General features: G+C 32.9%; 1 protein-coding gene across 1 annotated transcript in view; it reads right to left on the reverse strand.

Annotated features, from left to right (window-relative positions):
• Positions 1–26034, reverse strand: part of TRDN (triadin) — a 386087-nt gene that overhangs the window by 95645 nt on the left and 264408 nt on the right. Inside the window, exons 21-22 of the mRNA XM_034990493.1 lie at positions 20715–20762; positions 2236–2286 (exon numbers count right to left, since the gene is read on the reverse strand). Coding sequence (XP_034846384.1) covers positions 2236–2286; positions 20715–20762 — 99 coding nt within the window. The remainder of the gene's footprint in view (positions 1–2235; positions 2287–20714; positions 20763–26034) is intronic.

A 26034-nucleotide genomic window follows, 5' to 3' on the forward strand; every position in this document is an offset into this window, starting at 1 on the left:
AAATAAAGGAAAGATGGCAATAAATTTCTTCTAAAATAATATCTAATGTATAACAAAGACATTTGACAGCATTAACACAGTTGAGCAAGAAAAGAGGTGCACTTGAAATAGTTCTAAATCAATAATCATAGGCAGTGAACCTTTGTATACATTATTTTCTAGTGACTGTGGAAACATCTTGCAAATAGTACAGAATTTAACATTGAGGGAAAAGTATTCACTAGAAAATTGCCTGCAATTGTGCATTAATAACAATAACAACAAAAATAGAAATTACAGGAGTCTACTTAGTGGTCGGTGTGGATTTAAATCTCCCAGATAATATTTTCCAAGACAGATTTTTACAACTACCATTTCCAACTAGTTTAAGCTTTGGTACAAGTGAGGTCTTTAAGTAGTAGTTGAAATTTTTGATAATCATCAATGCCTCAAAGGTAGCTTTGGAGGTAAGCTCCAACCTTTCTTTTGAGCTGCTTTTATTGCAAACAATAATATATGGTCCAAATATTCCTGTGGCGTAACTGTGGACCAAAATAAGTGTATCTCATACTACATTAGAAGGGGGGAAGGTTTACCTCGTGCAAATTATGGTTTGCAAATCATATACATATATGTGTATGTAAGTAGACATACATATATTTGGATTTTCCTGGTAGTATCTTTCAATGACACCTTTAGTTCTCATGCAAAGGACAGTGTTCTCGTTAATTGTCAGATAAAATGAGAGAAGAGAATGAGAAGGAGTCTCTCTCAAAGTCAGATAATCACTGGAGAAAGAGTAGACTAAACTCTTCTGTGGGAATTAAGGGGAGACTTCCCCAATAACAAAGGGACAAAGACTATTTTTCTATATGCAGAGTCAATGTATCGGTGTCAAATAGATTTTCCAAACTTAGGTAATGAACTCTACCCTCAAAGCAAAATTGCTCTGAAGAATACAAATATAAGAACCCTATTTTAAGGAGCAAGCAGTATCTGTGATGAACTTTAGTGTCTGAAAGACTTGACTTTGATTTTTGCCTTCACCTCTTAGCCACAATGGGATACCGAGTAGCTTACATTATATATCTATGCCTCAGCTTCCTCGTTTATAAAACAATTGAGATTTCAAGCACAACTTGCTGAAGCAAATTGTATAAAGTAGATATCAATGTGCCTAGCAAAGAGCAGATGCCCTGCTTCAGTTCTTCTCTCAAACAATTCTTACACTTGGGCCTGGCTAATTCCTCATCCTTCTTACTTGAATTTAAATATCACTTCTTCAGGAAAGCCTCCTCTGCTTCCCCAGACTCGATTAGAATCCCCGATTACAGCCTCTTACAGCATCCTGTGTATCCCTTCTATAATTCTTACTGTTTTAATTAATTATGTAATTAACACTGTAAATTCCATGAGGGCGTAGACCATGCCTTTCTTGTACTCCCGGTGTCTAGTGAGCACATGTTCTGATTACTGTATACTAGATGCAGTAATTATTGAATGTGGTACTTATCAGTCCACATAAAAAATTAACATGAATAACATTAGCTCTTGATGCTTAAATAGGTGGCATTTCAATTAAATAATACAAAACATATATGTGTATATATATATATTAGATTATAAATATATGTTTGTGAATTTAGACAAGTGGGTTCAGTGAAAGTTGAAGTAGACTGAGAAGGATTGATGTTTTATGTGAACATTAGTATTAAAAAACGCCTGGGATTCAGATAAACAGGAAGGAAAGCCAGTCCATTCCAAAGACTGAGATCACAAAATTTAAATAAGAATGGCTTGCTCATTTACAGCAACAAAGAACCTGACAAGACTCAAGCAGACCAAACTTGACTAAGAGTCTTTGAAAAGAACAATTGAGCACTTCAATTCCTGAGTCTTCCTCCCTGTTACTTCCTTTGCCATATTTCTCCAGAGATGATTCCGCACTAAATATATATTTTGTGAATGGATAGAAAAGAGGGAATCAGAGCACATGGATGCAAGTTCTTTCCATAGTTTTACTTCCCTTCTAACTTTGTTTTTTACTCTTTTCATTATTTAAGGAAAATCCTTTCTTTTGGAAATTGTATTCAGAGCACTTTTTAAGTCATAGTGAACTGGAAGAAAGAGGGATAAGTCAATAAATACAAGTTTTCAAATATATGAGTGTGACCTGAGCAGTTTGGGCTCACCCATCTGTGAAGCAGATATTTTTGCTAATAAATTTCTAGTGTTATGTTAAGTTGACTCTATTACCTTTATCCTTCAAAACTGAAGAAGTCGTCCTGGATTTTTCTTTTTTAATTTCTGCAAGAGGAATCATGGGGAGAAAAAGTTACAAGGAATCACAGGAAAAAAAAAAAAAAAAAAAAAAAACAACCTGCAAGTTTCTTCATGTTTTTTGTTTTGTTTTTGTTTTTGTTTTTTCTGAGGCTTAATGACTCAGAGTGGTTCTGAGTTGGTATTCAAGACAGACATGTCTACTGGTAAGTTGCCTGTAAAACATTGACTAAATATGCAAAAGATACAAAATAAGCCCATGAATTATCATCACAATTGGATAGATTGATAGACACACTAAAGGTACAAATAAAATGCTATAGGCTTTTAGGAAAGACGATATAACAATGGTAGCTAACATTGTCTATTCACTATCTGTCATAGGGAATGTTCTCTACTGTTTGGCCATTCAACGTTCATGGCAACCTTGTAAGGTAGGTAGATCCTGTTAATACTTCTGCTTTTCACATAAAGGGATTAAGCAACTTTTCCAAGGTCACGTGGCTCAGACAGGAGGACTGGGATTTGAACTGATATTTCTCTGAACTCAACCACAAAGGCCCTGGCTCTCCTAGCTGAATGATGAGGTCAGGACAAGTTTGGCAGGTGGTATTGAGGCAGACCTTGAAAATGGAGAGGATTTAGATAGACATAGATAAAAGGGAGAGAAAGTCACATTTTAGAAGGACAGAAGAGATAATGGAGAGGCTTGAGCTGGTCCTCTGTCAGTTTGGCTGTGTGAGTCACCTGTAACCAACAGAATACAATGGAAGTTATGCTGTGTGACTTCCTGGACTAATCATGAAAGCCAAGCAGTTTCCACCTGCTTCTCCAGGGACAACAGCTCTGAGGAACCTGACTGCCACTAAGTACTCCAACTAATACCACCATGCTAGAAAAGCTACATACACGCAGCCCAGTCAATAGCTCCCGCTGAGCCTCCAGCCAACAGCTGCTAGCCATCCAAGTGAGTGAAGCATCTCAGACATCCAGCAGATGATTACTTTAGATGGCTACAGCCTAAGCCTACATTTGACTGCAATCACATGAGATACCCAAATAAAAACTGCCTAGGTGATCCCTCCTAAATTCCTGACCCTCTTAATCATGAGCACAGTAAAATTGGCTGTGTAAAATATACCACTACATTTTGGAGTGGTCTGTACACAGAAACAGCATTTGAAACCATCAGCTAATAAATAGCAAAATATTGCGGCATGTGGGAAGTTCTCCAGTGGAGCTCTATAGATAACAGAGAAATGATGAATAGCTCTATTTTATAATTGGGAAGGTTTTCACTGAGAAGATGCCATTTGGGTTTAGGCTCCTACGTTGAGTAGAATCTCACTAGTCAGGAAATGCCAATTTAACAATATAACTGGATGTAAGATGTAAAACAGATTTTTAAAATGCTGAGGATAGCTTCTGGAGTTTGTACATGTTTCACATGTACAAGGATAATCTGCCATCAGTTGAGATATGAAATGTAAGAAATAGAAGCGTTTGGAGAAAAATATCTTTGTTTTGAATGTATTATGTTTCATGTGTCAACAAGATACCCCAAAAGGAAATGTCTAGCAAATAGTTGGAAATACAGGTAAAGTGCAGATTAGATGCAAGTGTTGCAGAAGCAAAGCAACCTGCAGTCTCATTGATAAATGGAAACTAACAATATAATCAATAACATGAATTTTGAATGCCCCAAACAAATCTTATTACTTTGTTTACACATACTGACTTGACTTCGTGAATAAACTAAGTATGCAAAGGCAAAATAAGCCAGAACGTTAAAAATTATGTTCTTCATAATACATGCAAATTAAAAAAAAAAAAAGACTGATGGGTTATAATGTTTTACTTGTATATTTCAAATCCAATCTTATATAATTTGCCTATACTGAAATATCATTCACATATTGGACTAATAAACTTAATCTTATACATTTTGATTAGCTATTGCCAAATGTTTTAAAATCACACAAACTGATCAAAACAGTAATGCAAGTCAAGTTTTAAATAATTTACTAGATAAAAATTATTTGTGTTAAGAGGAACATATTCAATTTCAATAATGCCAGGAATTTTTTAAATATTTATTTATTTCTCCTACAGAGAGAGAAAGAGCACGAGCAGGAGGAGCAGAGGGAGAGAGAATCTCAAGCTGACTCCACGCCAAGTACAAAGGCAGATCTCACGACCCTGAGATCATAACCTGAGACAAAACCAAGAGTCAGATGCTTAATTGACTGAGCCACCCAGGTGTCCAAGGCCCAGATTTTTTTAAGTTAAGGGACTGAATATATCTAATCAAGATTAAAAATAGAAAATAGCATTTGCGGGCGCCTGGGTGGCTCAGTTGGTTAAGCGACTGCCTTCGGCTCAGGTCATGATCCCGGAGTCCCGGGATCGAGTCCCGCATCGGGCTCCCTTCTCAGCGAGGAGCATGCTTCTCCCTCTGACCCTCCCCCACTCATGTGCTCTCTCTCTCTCTCTCATTCTCGCTCTCTCAAATAAATAAATAAATCTTTAAAAAAAAAGAAAATAGCATTTGCTTTTTCTTCTAACATGGTCCTGTAGAAGATAAAATGTATCTATAACAGTGTTTTCTTCTAGAAGAATTTTTTTTTTTTTAATGCCCATGAAACAGGCAAAACAAAAGACTAAAATAATGGACACTCTTATAAGGAGGAAATCAGCACTAGAGTTTTTCCTTAGCACAAACATAAATATTTTGAACCCCAGGCAATGTGTTTAAAGGAAATAGTACAATTAAGAATATCTTTGATCTGACTGCTATTTATTTTTCATTGCTCTGAATGACCAAGTTCAATATCAATTTATTATTAGTGACATTAAGATATTAAAAATGTTTCTGTTGGAGCATCATGGTTTGATGTCAATATCACATATAGCTAAATTTTAAAAAGAAACTGAAACTGGAAGGTTTAAAAAGCCTAACAGAATCATCAGGCAATTTAAGCCTCCTGGCTGTGAAAAGAATCAAACTCAAAATGTTTAACCTTTCTTACCCAGCTAGCTTTAATGAGGTGTTTAGAAATGTCATTTTAAAAACTGTCTTTTTACCTCTTTTGTAGATACAAGATGTCTGCTGATTTGAGATATTTTTTTCATGAGCATAATGAATAAGATCAATGTATCAAACTTTCTGGATTTTTCCTCTGATGGAAAGACTAGTTTTAAAGAACCATAGGAGAGCTCTATTTATAAGTTTAATAGTACTTGATAATTTTCTTGATATGACTACTAATATACATCACATAGAAAAATATTAAAATTGTTTCATGACATTTCTCTTGCTCCCTAAAGTGATAACATATTGTTCCCAAAGTGATTTAATTGTGACTAAGTGCATGGATTTTTTTAATATTTAATATGTGAGTGCTTTACATGCATCTGTTATTGTTTTCTGTTCGTTTGGACATAATTTTGACAATCAGAAAAATTTTAGAAAAGGCATTTTATAGAATTTAATATTTTTCCAAACTCCAAAATATAAATTTTATAAATCAATACAGAAAAAAGGATTCTCAAGTTCTCTAAATGGTTTAAAATGCTGTGCTTGTAATTCCATGAAGGAAAATATAATATATTGATGTTTATTTAATAATAATTTTGAATGCTTCTTAAAAGATGTTGTCAGAATTTAATTTTACTGGGACACTGTCCATTAACTTTGTAATTAAGTATGACTTGGTCAGAAGCTATCTTTAACTTTCTCTTTGTCCTAATGATACATTTAATCATTCCCTATTCCATGGGCTAAAGCACTTGACGCACATAATTGTAACATTTTAAAATGTTTTTCTCTAAATATCTGTTTAAAAATCCTTAATTAAAAATGTTTCCAATTCAATTATATTTACATGTTGGTATCTTTTTTGTTTTAACCTTGGAAACTTCATTGCATTTCTTTCTTAGCCTTTACATTTTATTTAAAAAAGAATATATGATGTAACCAATATTATCATCTACCTCTAATCAGACAGGTAATTAAAAAGCATAATATAAAATTTGCTTGAATGACATCTGGACAACGCTGTCAGGGCTTGGAGACTATGGTGAGGTATTCCTCAAGATATTGTAATAAGGCAAATTAGAATATTTGAAAATTAAGCTACATAATCAATACAGAGTGGGAAGAGTTAGTGAGCTCAGAAAACACCAACTATATAATACTATAAATACACTTCTGAAGAGCTTCCTTGCATTACTAAACAAGCTGGGCTGTGTTAGTATATTAAAACTCTGACATAGACCACAGCATAAGACTTCAAAACAACTAACAAATACAGAACTTGTTCAATATGCATCTTGCAATCACAATGGGGGAGAAAGTCTTGTCTAATGGATTCAGTATTCTAGTCCTTTTGACAAGCTCTTCTCTATAATAGCATAGTTTTTCAAATTATCTTAGTTGAGGGACTCTCCTGAAATCATCTAAATATCCCTTCCCTTTAAATTCTGATTGAACTTTGTAATTATGATGATTTTAGGCTGTGTAGCTTGGCTGCAGAGTGGACTCTTTGCACATGCCTTTATATTCTGGTCCTCGTTACACATTAATAATCAGAATACTGATTGGAATTCTGAAGAGTACCTCAGTGGGGTGCATTTTAGTCATTTTAGTTCAACTCTGCCCAGCTCTTTTGGAAAGATCAGCAATATGCAATGATTTAAAAAAGGAAAATAGCACTCTTTATATATCTGGGGGCTGAGATAAACTAGGACATCATAGCACAGAATTAGCTACTGAGCCCTAAATCTACTCTAAAAGATTTTGTTTTTCATAGAAAACTTTATTAGCCATGAAATTTTTCTCATGTAATTATGTTCCAACCAGGATGCCAAAGTTCCCATGTTTGTTTCAAGAAAATATATTATCACAGGACTATAATTTGCTTGGCGGCTGGCAAAACTAGGTTTCGTTCATTCCTGTATTCACATAAATGATGAAGTGTTATTTTATATCCTTAGGCATTTTACATATGATCTTGCTATGAACTGAATGTTTGTGTCCCTCCAAAATTCATATGTTGAAGCCTAAAACCCAATGTGATGGTATTTGCAGGTGGGGCTCTGGAAAATGATTAGGTCATGAGGTTAGAGTCCTTGTGAGTGGGATAGTATCCTTGTAAAAGAGATAAGAGATAGCTGAGCTCTGTCTCTGTCTTTCTCTTTTCTCTCTCTCTACTATATCAGGTATATAGTACGAGGGCATCTGTCTACAAACCAGGATGAGGACTCTTACCAGGAACCAAATTGACTGGCACTTTAATCTTGGACCCCCCAGTCTCCAGAACTGTGATAAATAAATTTCTGTTCAAGCCACCCTATCTGTGCTACTTTTATTGTAGCAACCTCGAGCTGACTAAGACAAAACTCTTTAATTTCTCACTCATTCCAGCGAGTTAGGTATTATCTACATTTCATAGATTGACAGCAGAGGCTAAGAGGCAAAAACCTGCCCAAGGTCAGAGCTACTAAACAGTAGTGGGAAACTTGAACCCAGACTATCAAACTACAAAAGTAGAGTTAAACTGCTACACTATGCGCTAAGAGAATAGTGGATTATAAACTAGATAGCGTGTCAGATGCCCCCTTAAAATGAATAGTGAACATGTTTGCATCACTACATCACATCAGTTGTTCTCCATAACTACTAGTCTGCCATAGCCTTCCCAATACTTCTGAAGCCAGACCATGTCATCTGACACATACTAAGAATTCAATATTATTTGTTGAATAAATTAATAAATTTGTCAATTTTGTGCTGACCACATTTTATTAGGAAAATTGCTCTTCATTATTTACAAAAAGCCTAATAATCATTACAATCATCTTCTGTGGTTAGTTATTGCCCGAATTTGCAATCCTAACCTAGCTAAGTTATCAAAGTAAAATCAAATGGCTGGTATTTGACAGTTTTCATCATCAATAAAAGCATATATTTCAACCTAATATTTACCTAGCATTTTTTTTTCTGGAAGTTTCAATCTAGCATTGTACTTTTTGTTATCTAAGAAATTTTGGATGGTGAATTACCAAAGTTGGAAAATGTCACACACTTACATGCATATACTTATGTCAATGTTTGTAATAATTGCTAATCATCTATTCATTTTAAGTATATTTTAACTACAATAATATTCATTATCCATAGTTTATATTGTCTTTTGAACTTTGTTTCATAATTAGAACTACTCTTGTACAGACACATTTATATGAGATCTTGGGAATTAGTCTCATTATTATTTAAGCTTTCAAATATAAAACTTATTTTATGAGATGATACAAAAATTTTGAAGAATTATAATTGAATATAAGAAAAATGTTAACTTAAAAATTATTAATATAATAAAAAGCAAAGAGGGTTTTTTATGAATCCTCCCATTACTCATGGTATAGAATTTCAAAATGTAGTACTTTGAAATTTACCTAGTGAACTAATTCTTTCAGATTCATATACTTATTTAAAATTAATTAACTTCAATGATTTTTAGAATAGGTTAAGGTTTGTAGCAAAATTGAGTGGAAAGTATACAGGGTTCCCACATACCCCCACCCCTAACACACACAGCCTCCCTTATCATCAACATCTCTTACTAGCATGATACATTTGTTACAATTGATAAACCAATATTGATACATCATTACCAAACCAAAGTCCACAGTTTACATTAAGATTCATTGTTCATTTTGGTCATTCTATTGATTTTGAGAAATTAAATGACATACATCTACTATTAGTTTCATTGACCTAAAAATTCCCTGTGTTCCACTGATTCATCCCTCCCTCCTCCAAAACCCTGAACAACCACTGAACTTTATACCATCTTCATAGTTTTACCTTTTCTAGAATATCATGTAGTTGGGGTTATACAATAAGAAGACTTTTAAGATTGGATTTTTTTTCACTTAGAAATAGAATGTAAATTTCCTCTAGGTCTTTCTATGACTTGATAGCTCATGCATTTTTAGTACTTTAAAAAGTAACATTGTATTGATGTAACAGAGTTTAATGATCTATTCACCTATAGAAGAGTGTATTTGGTTTCAAATTTTAGCAACTATGAATAAAGCAGGTATAAATGTTTGTTTGCAGGTTTTGTATGGATATAAGTTTTTAAGTCATTTGGGTATATACTAAGATTGCTGGATTGTATGGTAAGAGTACATTTAGTTTTATAAGAAACCACCAAACTGTTTTCCAAAGTGGCTGTACTATTTTGTATTCCCTCCAACAATGAATGGGAGTTCCTGTTGTTCCACATACTACCCAACATTTGATGTTATTAGTGTTTTGGATTTTAGCCCTTCTAATAGGTACGTAGGGGCATTTTATTATTTTAATTTGCAATTTCCTAATGATGTATGATGTTGAACATTTTTTTTTAAAGATTTTATTTATTTATTCATGAGAGATAGAGAGAGAGAGAGGCAGAGGCAGAGGGAGAAGCAGGCTCCCCGCAGAGCAGGGAGCCCGATGCGGGACTCAATCCCAGGACCCTGGGATCATGACCTGAGCTGAAGGCAGACGCTTAACCGACTGAGCCACCCAGGCGTCCCGATGTTGAACATCTTTTCATATGCTTTTTTTTTTTGTCATCTGTATATCTTCTTTGGTAAAGTATCTGTTCAGATCTTGTGCCAATTTTTAAAATGAACTGTTCTTCCTATTATTGAGTTTTAAGAGTTCTTTGTGTTTTTTGGATAAAAGTCCTTTATCAGATATGTATTTTATAAACATTTTTTCTCATTTTGTCTTGTCTTCAAATTTTTATGACAGTATCTTCTGAAGAACAGAATTGTTTAATTTTGATGAAGTCCAAGTTATGAATTTTTCATTCATGGATTGTGCCCGGATGTTGTACCTAAAAAGCCATTGCCAAAAGCCAAGACCACCTAGATTTTCTTATGTTATCCTCTAGGAGTTTTACCATTTTACATTTAGATCTATGATCCACTTTGAGCTTATTTTTTGAGAAGTGTGTAGAGTCTGTGCCTAGCTGATGCTGTTATTTCTTCTTCTTCTTCTTCTTTCTTTTTCTTTTTCTTCTTCTTCTTCTCCTCCCTCTTCTTCTTCTTCTTTGCTTGTGGGTGTCCAATTGTTCCAGCACTGCTTGTTGAGAAGACTATATTTTCTCTATTGAATCTTTTTTGCTTCTGTGTCAAAGATTAGTTGACTATTTTTTTTTGTGGGTCTATTGCTGGATTATTCTGTTCCATTGATCTATTAGTCTATTATTTCAGCAACACCATGCTGTGTTGATTGTTTTAGCTTTATATACAGTTGAAATAGTAGTGTCAGTCCTCCAACTTTGTTCTTCCATTGTCTTAGCTATTTGGGGTCTTTTCTTTTTCCATATAAACTGTATAATAAGTTTGTTCATAGCCACAATATCAGTTTGTCAATATTCACTGTGATTTTTATTATGATTGCATTGAATCTATAGATGAAAAATTGACATTTAACAATTTTGAGTCTGCCTACCCATGACCATGGAATAATTCTCAATTATTTGGTTCTTTTATTTTTTTATTTGAGTTTTGTAGTTCTCATATAAATCTTACAAATATCTTTTTATAATTAAATCTAAATATTTCTTTTGTTATTCCTAATGTAAATGGTATTGCATTTTTAATTTTGTTCATTCTGATTTTTTATTGCTGCCTTATAAAAGAGCAATTTACTTGTGTGTATTAACCTTGTATCCTGAAGCCTTGCTATAATTACTTACTAATTCCAGGAGGTTTTTCTTGATTCTTTGAGATTTTCTACACAGACACATATCATATGTGAACAAAACCAGTTTTATTTCCTCCTTCCTAATTGGTAAATTTTTATTTCCCTTTCTTGTCTTATTGCATTAACTAGTACTTCTAGTACAATGTTGAATAGAGGTGGTGAGAGGGGACATCCTTGCAATTTTTCATATCTTAGGGGGAAAGCTTCTGTTGGTCATTAAGTCTGATGTTAGTTGTAGGTTTTCTGTAGGTATTCTTTATTGAGTTAAGGAAATTCTACTCTATTCCTAGTTTGCTGGGGGTTTTAATAATGAATGGATGTTAGATTCTGTCAAATGATTTTCTGTATATTGATAAGATCATGTGTTTCTTCTTTAACTTGTTGATGTGATGGATTATATTAATTGATTTTTCAAATGTTGAACCAGCTTTGCATACTGGAATAAATCCCACTTGTTCAGAGTGTAATTTTTTAAGTTCATTGTTTGATTTGATTTGATTATATTTTAGATTTCCTTGATTTTTTTAAGAAAGTCCTTGTCTATCAGTACTTTAAACTTTGTGATATATATGTACATGTAAAAGAAAATTGAAGTCCAAGACTCTCAAAAGGGATTTAGTTGAAGTAAAACAAAAGCTAATGCCATTAAAAAAAAAAAAAAAAAAACAACTAGAAAATCTCCTTCTACAGGGCTTATTAGTGTGACAAAGTGATCCCCTGCAAAACAAGGACCTTCATTTAGGTTCCTTCACTGGGGAACAGTATTTTAAAAGGAGGATTCATTTTATATTTTAAAAAGATAAACTCAATGTATTCAGTAAACATTTATTCAGTGCCTCTTTTGTGCTGGGAGCTGAAAAAGCACAAATGGTTGTATTGAGTTCAGTTAATGCCAGAATGCATCTACATAGATCATAGAGACACATACACAGAGATCTGGGCCCATAGCATATGGATTGACAAACCCTACCTGAAGGAATGAGAAAAAATTTCACAGAAGCACTGGCAAAGGTAGTGGATTCTGAAACTGGATAAGAAGTTTGTCACCAAAGAAGAATTGGAAAGACAGCTCCAGCATAAGGAACAACATAAGCAAACCATGGAGTGTGAAAGTTCATGTGGCTGGATTGCTGGATATACAAAGTAGAGAAGAAGCAGTGAGCAAAAGCTTGAAAGTCACACTGAGGATTGGTGGTGAAGGGACCTACAGTATCCTACTAAAGATTTTAAATTTATATCCTTCCAGTGACAGTCTTTGAAGATGCTAAATCCAAATATTCTTTCTGGTTTTATGCCAATGCAGTTAATAAAGTTTTGTTCATAAAAGAATATTGTACATACTAAACTGACTAAATACATAGAGAGTCATTGTCATCTTGTTTGGAAATAGTCCCAAACTGAAGCCAGCCATAGTTGTGTTAACCACATCCTCCTGTCTCCAGAGACAACATCTTCTGTTTCATCTTTTACAATTTCTTTTTTGCATGTGTGTCAAGGGCATAATTTCTATATCCTGTGTGCCATTGTTACTGATACTTATGGTTAAATCATATTTAGAGAATCTTCATGTCATTTAATTAAATATTCAATAGCATGCTTTGCTCCAGAGATATACTTGTTGATTCTTAAGTGTGATTTATGTGTATATTTTGAATGTAAATAGAGTAAATACTTCAAATAATACAATTCCACTTAGTAGATTTATAAAACATTTTTTAAACATTTTCATTTTAGAATTTGAATCTGGCTTTCAGGTATATACTTTTGTACAAATTGTCCTTGCATTCAGAAAAATAAGTCTATCTTCAGAATTTGGGGCAAAGTGGAAATGCCTCAGTCATAGGAGACAATTTTTACAAATGAGAATTAGACAATATTATGACTGGTAACTCCTTTAGCAATTGCATAGTGAAATAGTCTTGGCTTATAAAGGAGGCTAGGTAAGGCAGGTAACTAGCCTAATGTCACAGAATAAATTATGGGAAAGGTAGACTAAGCTTTATGTGTTATTTTGAGATAGCCCTATACTCTACTGTTCAAACAGGTTAATATTTTTGATTACCATTAGCTTTCCTCAGTTTTTTTTTTTTAGGACCAACAATACAAGTGCTAACTCCAAGTTAAGAATTGTTCATCATGATTTTTATTACCAAGAGTTTTAAGGACAATATAGATGCTTTGTATGGCTTATCTGACTAGTATCTTTATTCTAGTATAAGAATGAAGTGAAATAAAACCCAAACTTTGCAAGTTATAATAATGAAAAAAATTTCTTAACTTACATTTTGCCATTTTATAATTCTAAAGAAGATCTGAATTAAATTTTCTTTTTTTTTTAAGAATTGCTTTTCAATCAGTTTATACTATATTATCATTCTATGAAAAATTGGGGCAGTAATAGTCAATGAGACACAGGTAAATTTTAAGTAGAATGTTGATAAAATTTTCATGTTCATTCCTGAAATTATTTGACCTAAAAGTGTATAATTTCATTTACATCAAGAAGAAAGTAACAATGCATTTTTATGTGGGGCTAATGATTTCATATGATTTCTTGCAATTTGATTTTTAAAGAATGGAGCTAACCTCCATTAATTTGTTATAAGATGTAGCATAACAATTGGTTTTTATACAATTTTATTCAAGGCAGTATATGCCAATTTTTTTTTCCTAAACAGATCTTTAATAGAAAATTGATTTATAAATGAAAGAAAAAAAGTCAATAAAAAGAAAAAAAAAACTTCAGGAAACAACCTTTGTTTTGTAACATAGTAGCTTATAATATACTTCCTATTAAAGATTTCTGAGGGAAAAAAAATCCAATCCATATGTGGCTTCAGGATAATAGCAGGAGCAGAACGAAATATTAAAAGAAAAAAAGGCATAATTAGCAGCTTGATGTTCTTGAGCTCGTGAGGAGGCATTTTCTTGGTGTGCTGTATGGTAAACACTACAATGCATTTCCACAATCCTTTATATAATCTAGCCTAGAATGTCAAAGGAACAAAGTTGATTTTTCTTACTGGTGAACAAAATTTTAATCTTCAAGTATTTATGTTAAATAATTAAAAGTTGTTTTTACATGCCAAATCCTGGTGATGGTAATTGAGATTATATATGAAGAAAAATAGGTTTGTAAGAGAATTTCACTATGAAGAGCATGGAAACAGACTCTTCCAGATTTAAGGATGTATGTTTTTCTGGTTTTGGGGTTTTTTTTAAGTGGAACCCAACATGGGGTTTGAGCTCAATGCAGGGCTTGAACTCATGACCCTGAGATGAAGACCTGAGCTGAGATCAACAGTGATGGGCTTAACCAACTGAGCCACCCAGGTGCCCTCATATTTAAGGATGTCTTAAAGAACTATAAACCTGAGATTAAAATGTAGATAATATCAAGAATACATACTTTCATTATTTTAAAATTATGAAATTATATTAAGTATTGGCAAAAGAAATCTGAAGTTCATTGCCATTAAATTCAGAGATCATATGACAACTTTCTTGTATTTACAATTAGATTTGACTGGGCTTTAAAAAGTGGTTCATAATTGCATTCTATTATTTTTACATGAAGATTGTTGGAAGTTAAATCAAGACAAAGTTTGAGAATTATAAGTGAAGCAAGAGCACACATTTGATGTGAAAAGTGTGTTACTTTTAAGAAACTACTTTGATAAATCATGGAAGAAGTAGAATGCAGGCAGATTAGGAGTGACACGTTGCTCCTGGGGATGGTGTCTTTTCAGGTAATTCAACCCCTCTACCTACGAGTTTCTCTGACCTATAGTTAATAAGGTTATTTGGTGTTAAGAGTGGTAACCCCTTCCCATCAAAAAAGAGTGGTGATTCCAATATGAAGTACAAGGTCAGGTTCCTGCGGCAATCTTACAGTTTTAGTGTACTTCCCCATAAAATGCCCAGAATCTCTAAGAAAAGGAAGGAAGAAAAAATGGTCGCAGAGGCCAGATAGGCAAAGGAATGATTCATTTTCATGATAATTGAAAGGCAGAATATTTGCATGGAAGCAAAAATTGGGGCATTACAATTATATCCCTATGTGACCTGTACTTGCCTCTAGTATATCCTGTATAAAATAAGAGTGATCAAGTCACGCATTAGCTATTAGATAAAATGGATCATTAATAACAAAGAACCTTTAACTTTTGAGAAAAAGGTACAACATGAATGGTTCTCATAGCATCACCTCCAAATCTCGTCAACAGCATTGGCACACATTGCTCTTTTATTAGGCTGAAATTCTCTTTAGCATTGAATGGTATTCTTATCAATAAATGTGTGAATCACATGAACCAAATGTTGCATGGCAGATTATGGCACCCTGCAGGAGATTAATGTAACAAGACAAATTTCTTCTGAATAAGTGTAGTTCTGCTGTGTAGGTAGGATTTAGATCTGTCTGGTTATTAAAAGGATGAGGGGAGTGGGAAGGAACATAGTGAGAAGGAAACTAGAAAAGAATTTCCTACACATAAGATAAAATAATTGTGAGAACATTCTAAAAGTATTAAAGTACTAAGAAGTGAGATGTGCTATGTGAGCAAATAGACAGTGGAGAATTGCTAAAGGTTCTCTTGAAAATATATAAAATACATAAATAAGCAGAATACACTCATTTTCACGTGTTGTATAAGCTCCGCATGTAAACCATCTTCTCTCTGAAGCCCACTTCATGCTCCTCACACCCATTCCCCAGCGCCTAGCCTGTTGTGGGCGCTCAATAAATATTAAACAATCAAAGCACAAACTGTTGTCAAAAGTTTGGAATTCACAGGAATCAATAGTATTGTTATCATTTAACATTTATTGAGGGTCAACAGCATGACTTAGTCCACATGTGCAAATAGGTTATTTTATAATCACATATTAAGCAAATAGTTAAATACAATTTGTATTAAACTTTCAATTTTACTCCATTGATCTGAATGTAAAAAATTTTTTTAAATAATGTTGACACACCATGAAATATAAACATTAGTTATTTAAATAAATAAGTTTCTCTCAGGGAAATCATTACTTTTAGATATTATTAACATTCACTTGAAAGTATGAGATAAATCTACAGTAAGTACACATCGCATATTCTAAATAGACCAGTGCATGTACAAAGAATAGAAGAATCTGAAAAGGTGAAGGAAGACAATGACAAATACACAAAGCTGTAATAGCATTTGAGTTTCTCCAGCTGTTATGACAACTTAAAACACTAATACAATTATGTAGGGTACTGTTGTTTACAAAATAGAATCAAAGGCAAAGGAAGACAGAAATTCTTCAGGTGAACAAAAATTAGCGTGCCTCTGAATTTAGAAACATTTCTTAATTAAAGGAAAGATAGAATTTTTTATTACAGGAAATGAACTGTATTTGATACATTTATGATCCACATGCTCCAGTTTTATCCTGAATAAAATGATTACTAATTGTGCTCAGATTTATTCTTGTGGCTAATAGGCACTTAAATTCTATTTAATCTTTTTTTCATGAATATTTTTCTGTCGTGTTTCTACTTAATGATTTTGAAGTGATTTTTAATTAGTTAAGAGGATGGAAAACTATACTTAATATTTCTGAGGTGAAACTTTCAGTTTAATTTTAGATACTGAACTATCTATATGTACTCAAGTTTATAGTATGCTTTTCCTTAGCATTTGAATCTCAGAATCTTAGAAATGAAAGTCCTTCTAGATTAGCCTTCCCCTAAGGAAGAATAGCCTCTATATCTTGATGTAAGGAACACACTGCTTAAACACTTTGTTGAATAGAAAATTTTTACATTTGGAAGGACTAAGAGATCATCTAATTCTGCTCCACAGTTGTAAAAATAAGAAAAACAAGGATAGGCCTAATGATTCTATATTTACACTCATATATTGGCTCAATTGGGCAATTGTTTAAATTTCTCTTCCATTTTAAGCTTTTTAAAAAAATTCACAAGAGTTTTAATTACTAAAATTTAATTTTTCAATGTTTATCCATATGATGACTGTTCACCACATGCTGTTTTGTTTATGTAAGAACACCATCTACAAAGTTCATAATAATATGGTGTCATTAACAAATAATGCATTTTTAATTATTTTTTTTTTCTCTACTAGTTCCACTTTAGAACTGAAGAATTTAATCATTTTATGTCCTGGTTTCTGAAATGTGGCAACCTTCACTATTGGAAATCATATTTTGATTAACTAAAATATTCTCTTAATTGAACAGTATTTAGAGGCATAGTTCTTTGAAATCTGGTCATCTAATAGTCTTTTCTTCAAAAATCCCTCTGTTTTCACTCAACCCACAGATATTCATTGAATGCATACTGTATGCCAGCCTTGTTACAGGCTTCTAGAATGGACTGTTAAAGAAGACCTTAAGTGAACTCATGCATAAGTGTAAATGAAAGAAAAGGAAAGATGATTTACAGGTGATCTAATTTATTACTCTTTTTCTTTACCTTTTCACTGTTGGATTTAAGTCAGTTTGAAGGAAGAAAATTAAAAACAGGGAGATACTGGGACTCCAGTCTATAATTCAGATCTTTTAAAGTTAATTGTCTTGACTGGTGTCCTTCCCTGCCCAAGTAAGTAGCAAGCCCCTGGATGCTTTAGAGTGACTCTTTTGCTCATCTGGCTAGTAAACAAATATTACTAAATGTTTTCTTCTGAAAGAAATCAAGATTGAAAAAGAGAAAAGTAAATGGGATTTAGGAGGCAGGTCAATTTTGAAAGTGAATAACAAGGAGGAAAAGGTACACTGTAAGAAATTAAATGCCAACAAATGAATAAATTAAGCTTAATGAAACATGATGCACTCTTTCTAGATGTAATATACAAATATCTAAAGATGAATCCTCCTATAGTAGCACACAGCACCTAGCAAGTGTTAAAATGTTTTATCTTTGTCTTTCCTTAGCTCTCACTGTAAGGATAGCAACATTTACTGTGTTAAACATTAGTATCTCCTGATGTTTCTAGGTACTTGCTTTCTGAACAAGGAGGAATAGTTAATGGTGTGTGTGTGTATGTAGGTGTATGTTTGTGTATGTGTGTGCTCCTTTAAAGTGGAGAAATTATTTATAAAGTGTTGCTTAATACTCAAAATTCTAGTCCGGCCAATTTAAGATCTTCACAAAAAGAATAACTGAAAAACACGATTAATCATGAGTTAGAGATAAAATAGAGTTACATTTTTGGACTTCAGCAGAAGTTAGATTAACTAAATTTCTACTTCTTACATGATATGAGGTCTAGTTTACTAAATTACATTAACAAAATTCATTCCACCTTTCACTATATGAATTTCCCATAATGATGTAAAGTTTAGCTTAATCAATGTTTCCTAAGTACAATTATAATTCAGTCTAAGTCCAGAGGTTCAATATACACAGTTTTATATAGATCACCAAGTATATTTTAAATCTAGTTAAGAATTTTGAAAATCATATTTTTCCCCAGTACAAGATCACGGTGCAAACTTAAATGAAATAAAATGACTCTTCAAGAACTATTTAATTGTACTTCAATGCATTACAAATTAGTTTTGGATTATTTATACTTCTGAAAATAACTAAACTGCATAAGGAAGAGAAGTACACAATAGATTTAAGAGACTCATCTTATGAATAAATTTTAGAATAACAAGGATAGGCCTAATGATTCTATATTTACACTCATATATTGGCTTAATTGGGCAATTGTAAATCTGTAAAATCTGTAAAATGTCATTGACTTATTTTTACATTAATTTTTGATTTTTTAAATCACAAAATATATTTTTCATATCAATTATTAGTCATACATATATCATCTCAAAAATATGCAATTTATCCAAATACTCTCTTTCTTATGATATCTATAGTTGAAAAATATGAGGCCACTGCTTTACAATATTTAAAACCAAAATGATTTACTAAGTCAATATAAAAAGAGCCATTGAGAGAACCTCATATTTTTACATAAGCTAAGAGCCTAACCTTTTAGGAAAAAAGGTATTTTTAATAAAAAAAATAATTATAAGATTATCTGAATAAGTAAGTTCACAACTCTAAGAGCCATTTCTAGTCTCCTACCTACTTGAGGAAACATTATAGAATTAATGAAACTGACACCAACATGCAAGTAAGAAGAAATAAACAATCTGTGTTTAAATTACTTATCTCTTAGGTACTGTTATTAGTGTGGGCATTTTACATTCTAGCCAATCTTCTCTTAATATGCTCTGGCTGTAAAAACAAATCTACGAATGCCAAAGATGAGTAATCAGCACCTTTACATAGAAAGGAAAAACTGTGAAGCTTAGTGAGATCAAAGTGGTTTGATAGTTTATCTCACCTGTAGTAAAGCTGATGTGATAAGGAAATATGCCTAAGTAAGGACTCTGCAATTAATAAGGAATTTATCATTCTTCATATCCTCTCCCATGTTTTCTCATTTGAGCTCCACATGTTGTTGAATAGACAGGTCTGATATAATTAACACCGTTTTATTTTATTTTATTTTTCCAGAAGAAATTTAGGCTCAGGGCCTTGCCTAAGTGAACAAGTTAAAGTTGGGATGTAGTGCTCCTATTCCTCTACTTTATATTTCAGAGAGGGAAATACCCACATCAAAAAGAAGTTGACAGAAATATTCCATTGAATTGTAAAATTTCACAGAGCCCCCAGAAGCCAAAATTAATTTGAAAACTTTTTCAGTGTAATTGCAATCTGATTTTATTTTGAAAAGCCCGAGGAAATAAATTTTTAACCAATCATTTAACTTAATTGAATCCTTAACCTTAATTTACTTATCTGAAATGTGAGAAATTAAAGGATTTTCCTGATATATTTAAATAAAAAATAATTTTTTGATATTACAAATTTAATTACTCCCAAATTTAAAAGGAAAAATTATTTTGACATTCTTGACATAATTATTACTAGTTCTGATTTTATTACAATAAGTAATAAATATTAAATTAGATGAAAAGCCAAAGACTGGGGGAACCATAATTAAAGTTATTAGCACTCTGAGCTCTAATACAAGGCCCAACATCACTTTAAATGTTTTACCTCTACTGTACTCTTGCATTTTTCTCAAGCATACTCTAGAGTGATATATTTATTATATAGCGGTATAAATAAAAATAAAATGCACTACTTGTAACATTCTGATTTTTAATATTGAGGTTTCAGACCTCTTGGGAGAATCACTTGCTGAAGTCATAGTATAAACTCAAATAATTTACTTTTGGTGTGTTTTTTTTTTTTCTTTAGGTTTTACATATTATTTTTAAAGCATGAGAGGTTATTTTTGCATAAAGAGAATTATGTCATTTTTATTCTTTAACTTATGATCAATCAGGTGGTGTTAAAACCACAAATCAAACAGAAAAATGTCTAACAGTTACAGATCATTTCCTTATTCCCAATAATCTTCAGCATTTTCCCTGATATAATTAAGAAGTCTGTGGAGTTTCCTGCTCTGAACTTATACTCAAAGTTTAGTTATACAAAAGAACAAAAACCCAGACTGCTGCCTCACATTCTACCTGGCACAGAAAAGCATGCAAGGACAGTGATAGAGAGCAATAGATTTAACAGTTATTGTCTTCCTCCTGTCTGAATCCAGTGCTTTCCTCCTCATGTTGTTGTCTTTCTAAAGAAGATAATGTCAACCTCCTTCATTTTTTTTACCTTGCTCCACTGTCTTGGTTGTTTTCTCTTCCTTCTTTCCAGGTACCGCTGCAAAGCAGAGATAAGGTTTAAATAAAAGTTCCAGATGGAAATACTGCTTCTGCTCAAAAAAAAAAAAAAAATTTGTAACTCATTCATTGCCAGCTTTTTCTTCTAAACAAACTATTTTAAAGCCTTTCAACATTTCTCATTTCTCTATAAACCAACTGAAACTATCTTAAATCTAATGTTAAAGAATTAGAGGAAAAAGAACTACTTGCCTTCTTCTGACTAGTTTTTCCACTCTTTTCTACCTTCTTCTTTTATATTCTGCTTTGATAAACAGGCTCTACAAAGAATTCTACTTGACAGGACTATGATTAATTGACTTACAATTCAGGTTATGGCTGGAGTCATTCAGTGTCTTGAAAATGTCAACCAAGATGTTCCTTTGAAGTCAAGCTTAACTTAGTTTAACCAACTGAAAGAATAGTGTGGTCATGCTTGAGATTCATTTAAATATTAAAGGCATCCCAAGTCATAAGTAACCAAAAGAGAAATAAGATTATCATTTAGGTGCTGTTTAACTGGAACTATGCTTTCTCTAAGAGTTATTGCTCTCAGTAGAGTACTCGCTGTTTACCTATTTATACATCAAAACAGTAGAAATTATTCATACAAAATTAGTATTCCCCACTGAAATAATTGACTCAAGCGAGGATCTTCAGAGGACACTAGCAACCATTTGATGAAAGATGAATGGGGGACTGAATACTTCCATTACAACCAAGTACCACCCCACAGAGTTGCGAGGGGAAAAATGCAACTTTGAAACAAAGCAATGTGATTGTCACCAACTTAACCACTGATGAAACTTGCAACCATTCATTCGGAATGGGACATCCAAACAGTCTGGCTTCTTAATGATATGCAGTGTGATATATATATATTGCCCTCTGAAGTATTCTTGCCAAAGCATCCAACTATCCAACTGGAATCCAGTTAAGCCAAAGATTTAGCTTTCAGTTTAATCAAAACAGGATGTAAAAAACGTATTGAATAATATTCTGAAGAAATCATCAAAGCAATCAAAAATGTCTACAGTGTAACTGGCTATGATCTCTTCAAAAAACAAAAAACAAAACAAAACAAAAACAAAACCAATGTCATGAACTAGAGAAGGGAGGGAAAGGTAGCATAACTTTTTTCAGAAATTTGCTAAATTTACTCATTAATTATAATAGTTCAGCTGTAGATCCTTTTGATTGTTTCAAGTAGATAATAATTTCATTTGTTAATAATGAGTTTTATTTCTTACTTTTCTATTTTTATACATATTATTTCTTTTTCTCACCTTATTGCACTGGCTAAAATCTCCAGTACAATGTGTAATAGAAGTGGTAATAACAGACATCCTTGTCTCGTTTTAATTCTCAGATGGAATTTTTTTCATCTTTTCTGAGAATGATATTTGCTAATGGTTTTTATTTATCTTATCAGATTAAGGAAGCTTCTTTCTACTCTAGTGATGAATTATATTAAATGGATCTACTATGATGAATGTAATTTCCCTTTATTCTATTATTCTGGTTAATTACATTTTTTTGTTGTTGTTTTTCAAATTGCATTCCCTAAATAAAACCAACTTTATCATGTTTTATCTTTCATGCACATTATCAGACTTGATCTCCTAATATTTTGTTAGGGTCTATGTCTCTATGTTCACAAAGGAAGTTAGCTTGTATGTTTTCTTTGATTTTTAGTTCTTGTTAGGTTTTGTCATCAAGGTTATTCTAGCTCCATAAAATGAGTGGAAGGTTTAGGATAAGATTGGTGCTAAATTTTCCTTAAATGTTTGAAAGAATTCACCAGTGAAGTTATCTGGCTAGAATTTTCTTTGGGGAAGAATTATAGTTATGGATTCAAAATATGAATTTCATTACAATATTCAGATTTATTGGAAAATATTCCTATTTTTAATTTTCTGTAGGATCTGTAATGATGCCTCCTTTTAATTTTCTGACATTGATGTTTTGTGCCTTCTCTTTTTTTCTTAATAAGTTTTCATAAGAGTCTATATATTTTATTAGTTTTTATGGCAAATCTAATTTTGACTTTTTTGCTTTCCCTATTGTACAACTTAATTTACTACTTCATTAGCTTTTATTATTACATTTTTAAAAATTTCTCTTCCTTCTACTTTCTTTGGGTTTAATTTTCTATATTAAAAAAATATTGGCTTTCTAGATACTCAATTTTCAGCCTTTCTTCTCTAATGAATATTTGTAAAGAGTGTAAATTTTACCCTACCACTGTTTAGCTGCACCCCAAGTTTCAATGTAATGTTTTTATCATACATTAGATCACATATTTCCAAATTTTACTGTCATTTTTTCTTTGATACATGGGATATTTAGACATGTATTGCTTACATTTTTACACTATCTAGTATTGTTTATAACATAGCAAATGACTGAAATATTTTTGCTTAGTGATTAAATGTATTAGTTGACAATATGTCTTAATAAGAAATATTCTGAGTTGAGAGGGAAAATGGGTAAGCTTTGGTGTTAGTGATTTTCCAGGAATAGGATGGATTTTAGGTGTAGCCAATAAGATGTGAAGAAAGACAAAGGAGCAGGAAAGCCTTAGGTATGCCTAGAGGAAAGTGAACAAGTTTAGCTGAAGCAGAATGTTCCCACAGAGGAGATATGGAATAATTTAAAATAAAAGATGAGGCCAATTACAGAAGGCCTTGAATTCCAAACTAGAGTCAGACTTTACTATGCATACTTTATTTTTTTTAAAAGATTTTATTTATTCATTTGAGACACAGAGATACAGAGAGAGAGAGAGAGAGATCATGAGCAGTGGGAGAGGCAGAGGGAGAGGAAGAAGCAGACTCCCCACTCAGTCAAGAGCCCTATGTGGGGCTCCATCCCAGGACCCTGGGATCATGACCTGAGCTGAAGGCAGACACATAACTGTCTGAGCCACCCAGGCGCCCCTACTATGCGTACTTTAAATAAAGGAGCTAGTAAGATGTGTGGTACATTAATGGAACTGAAACACTGAAAATTTGTAATTATAATAGAACCCATGGGTACATAGTCTTATTCATAATTATTTTACCCAGAAGAATCGTTATAAATATTCTATAGCAAATATGTACTTTTCAGTTTATTTTATTTTAATCATCTGAAAAATAAATGTCTCTCAGCAAACAATTTGAATGTGACTTACACATAAAGACCAAGTTTTCTTTTCAATGATGGGTTCCACATTCATATTAAATAGAGGAAGATAGTCCCCTAAAGGGTTTTTTTTGTTATTCAGAAAAGGTCACTGAAAATGCTGATTATCTGTACAGAAAAGAACACATTTTGCATGAAATGATGATCCTTTCATTTCTACTTCTGATGTAAAATTCATCAAGCCTAATTCTATGGAGAGTAAACTTCAGAAATAAATAGCTCATGTAAGTAAGTGGATTTTCTAACTGCCTGGAATCAAAAGAAGACCTCAATCAATTTCTTTTTCTATGCTACAGGGTACCTGAAATCTCCTTTGGTGCTGAGAGAAATTCTCTTTGCCCTACATTTGGAAGGGTTTACTTTGGGGGAGGGGAGCAGATTTATATTGCACTCCTTCAGAGATCCTGACTAATATAAAGGAAACAAAGTCACTAACACTCTTAGAAAGTAATGCCTGGATTAGAGATAGTCCTGAGGTAAACTGTGAGACTGAGAAACTGGGTTCTGTAGTTCCAGACCTTTATTTCATTATTCTTCTCCTCAATTTTCTTTAGGGACACAGTTCTCCAAAACAATTTAATCTCTCCTTTCTTGACCCTCATCACTCATGAAGGCTCTGATGTGTTCCCATTAGCAGTAGGGGCTTGTACCTAGGCTGTGAGGCTTACTTGGAGATAGGGTATGTTAGAATCCTGGTAAAGAAGTTAGGAGTAGGAAAATATTTACAGTTTGAAATGTCCCCCACATGATATTTATACATTACTTCTGGGGGGTAGACCTACAGCCTTAGCATGATACACTATTATTTCCAAGGAAATAAGAATGTAATGTTATCTGCCCAAGGGTTGTTCAAATTTTAAGGGTACAGCCTGGAGATGTCAATGATTGAAACAATGGAATAAATCATTAATTGTGAAAGAAACAGTCTTACATCTTAGATATAAGGATCCTTGGATATCTATATTATGGTGGAGAAACAGGAAAGAGAGACTTCTCATCAATTCTTAGATGATGCTAACTAATCAATATATTCATAAGACCATTCCTTCCTGCTACCATCTTTCCTGAATTTTACATTATATTCCCGAATTTGGAATTATGAGCAATATGGTATTTATTGTAGCATTCAAAACAGGACATGCATGTCTGAAAATGAAGTTGAAAGGGATATAGGGGTCAGATCTTGGGGGACTCATGTTATTTTAACAAGGTTGGACTTTATTTATTTTATGACCAACTTGGAAAAAGAGAGTTTTTTTGTTTTGTTTTTTTTGTTTGTTTTTTTTAAAGATTTTATTTATTTATTTGACAGAGAGAGACAGCGAGAGAAGGAACACAAGCAGGAGGAGCAGGAGAGGGAGAAGCAGGCTTCCTGCTGAGCAGGGAGCCCGATGTGAGACCTGATCCCAGGAACCTGAGATCATGACCTGAGCCGAAGGCAGACGCTTAACGACTGAGCCACCCAGGCGCCCGGAAAAAGAGAGTTTTAAACTGAATGCTTTATTCAGTTTTATGACCTTGATAACTTACTATGATTTGGGGGAAATTCTGGTAAGATCAATATTAGTGAAATAAAAATCAAAAACCTAAGGACAATAGTGAGTTCATTACAGTGGTTCAAGCATAATATAATGAAAGCTTAAATTAAGATGGAAGTCACAGTTATGAATAGGAGGAAATATATTCAAGAAATATTTAGGGAATAAAATCAGCAGAACTTGGAGACTGAATAATCAGGTGAAGGAGAGAAAGATCAAAGATCAAAAATCACCCCCAGTTTTCTAGTAAGATAAAGGGTAGATTATGATTTCACCAATAATAATGAAAACCAAGTTGGGAAGGGGGAGTGAGGTGTTTAGATTAAGATAAGTTGTATTTGAAGATGTTATTGGACATTTGAGCATACAAGCTTGAAATTTTCAGGGAAATGCCTTTTCACAGAGAAGTCCTGAAGTGGCAACATACAATTGGGCATCTTCAGCTTATAGGTCAGAGTTTCAACCTTGAAAGTTGATAAATCTCACAAAGAGACAGTATAAAATGAAAAGTTCAGAGTATTAATAATGGAATCTGGGAACACCAATAAT

The sequence above is a fragment of the Mirounga leonina genome, unplaced genomic scaffold, assembly GCF_011800145.1.
Source record: "Mirounga leonina isolate KUSES-001 unplaced genomic scaffold, KU_Mleo_1.0 Mir_53, whole genome shotgun sequence".
In the NCBI taxonomy this organism is placed as follows: Eukaryota; Metazoa; Chordata; class Mammalia; order Carnivora; family Phocidae; genus Mirounga; species Mirounga leonina.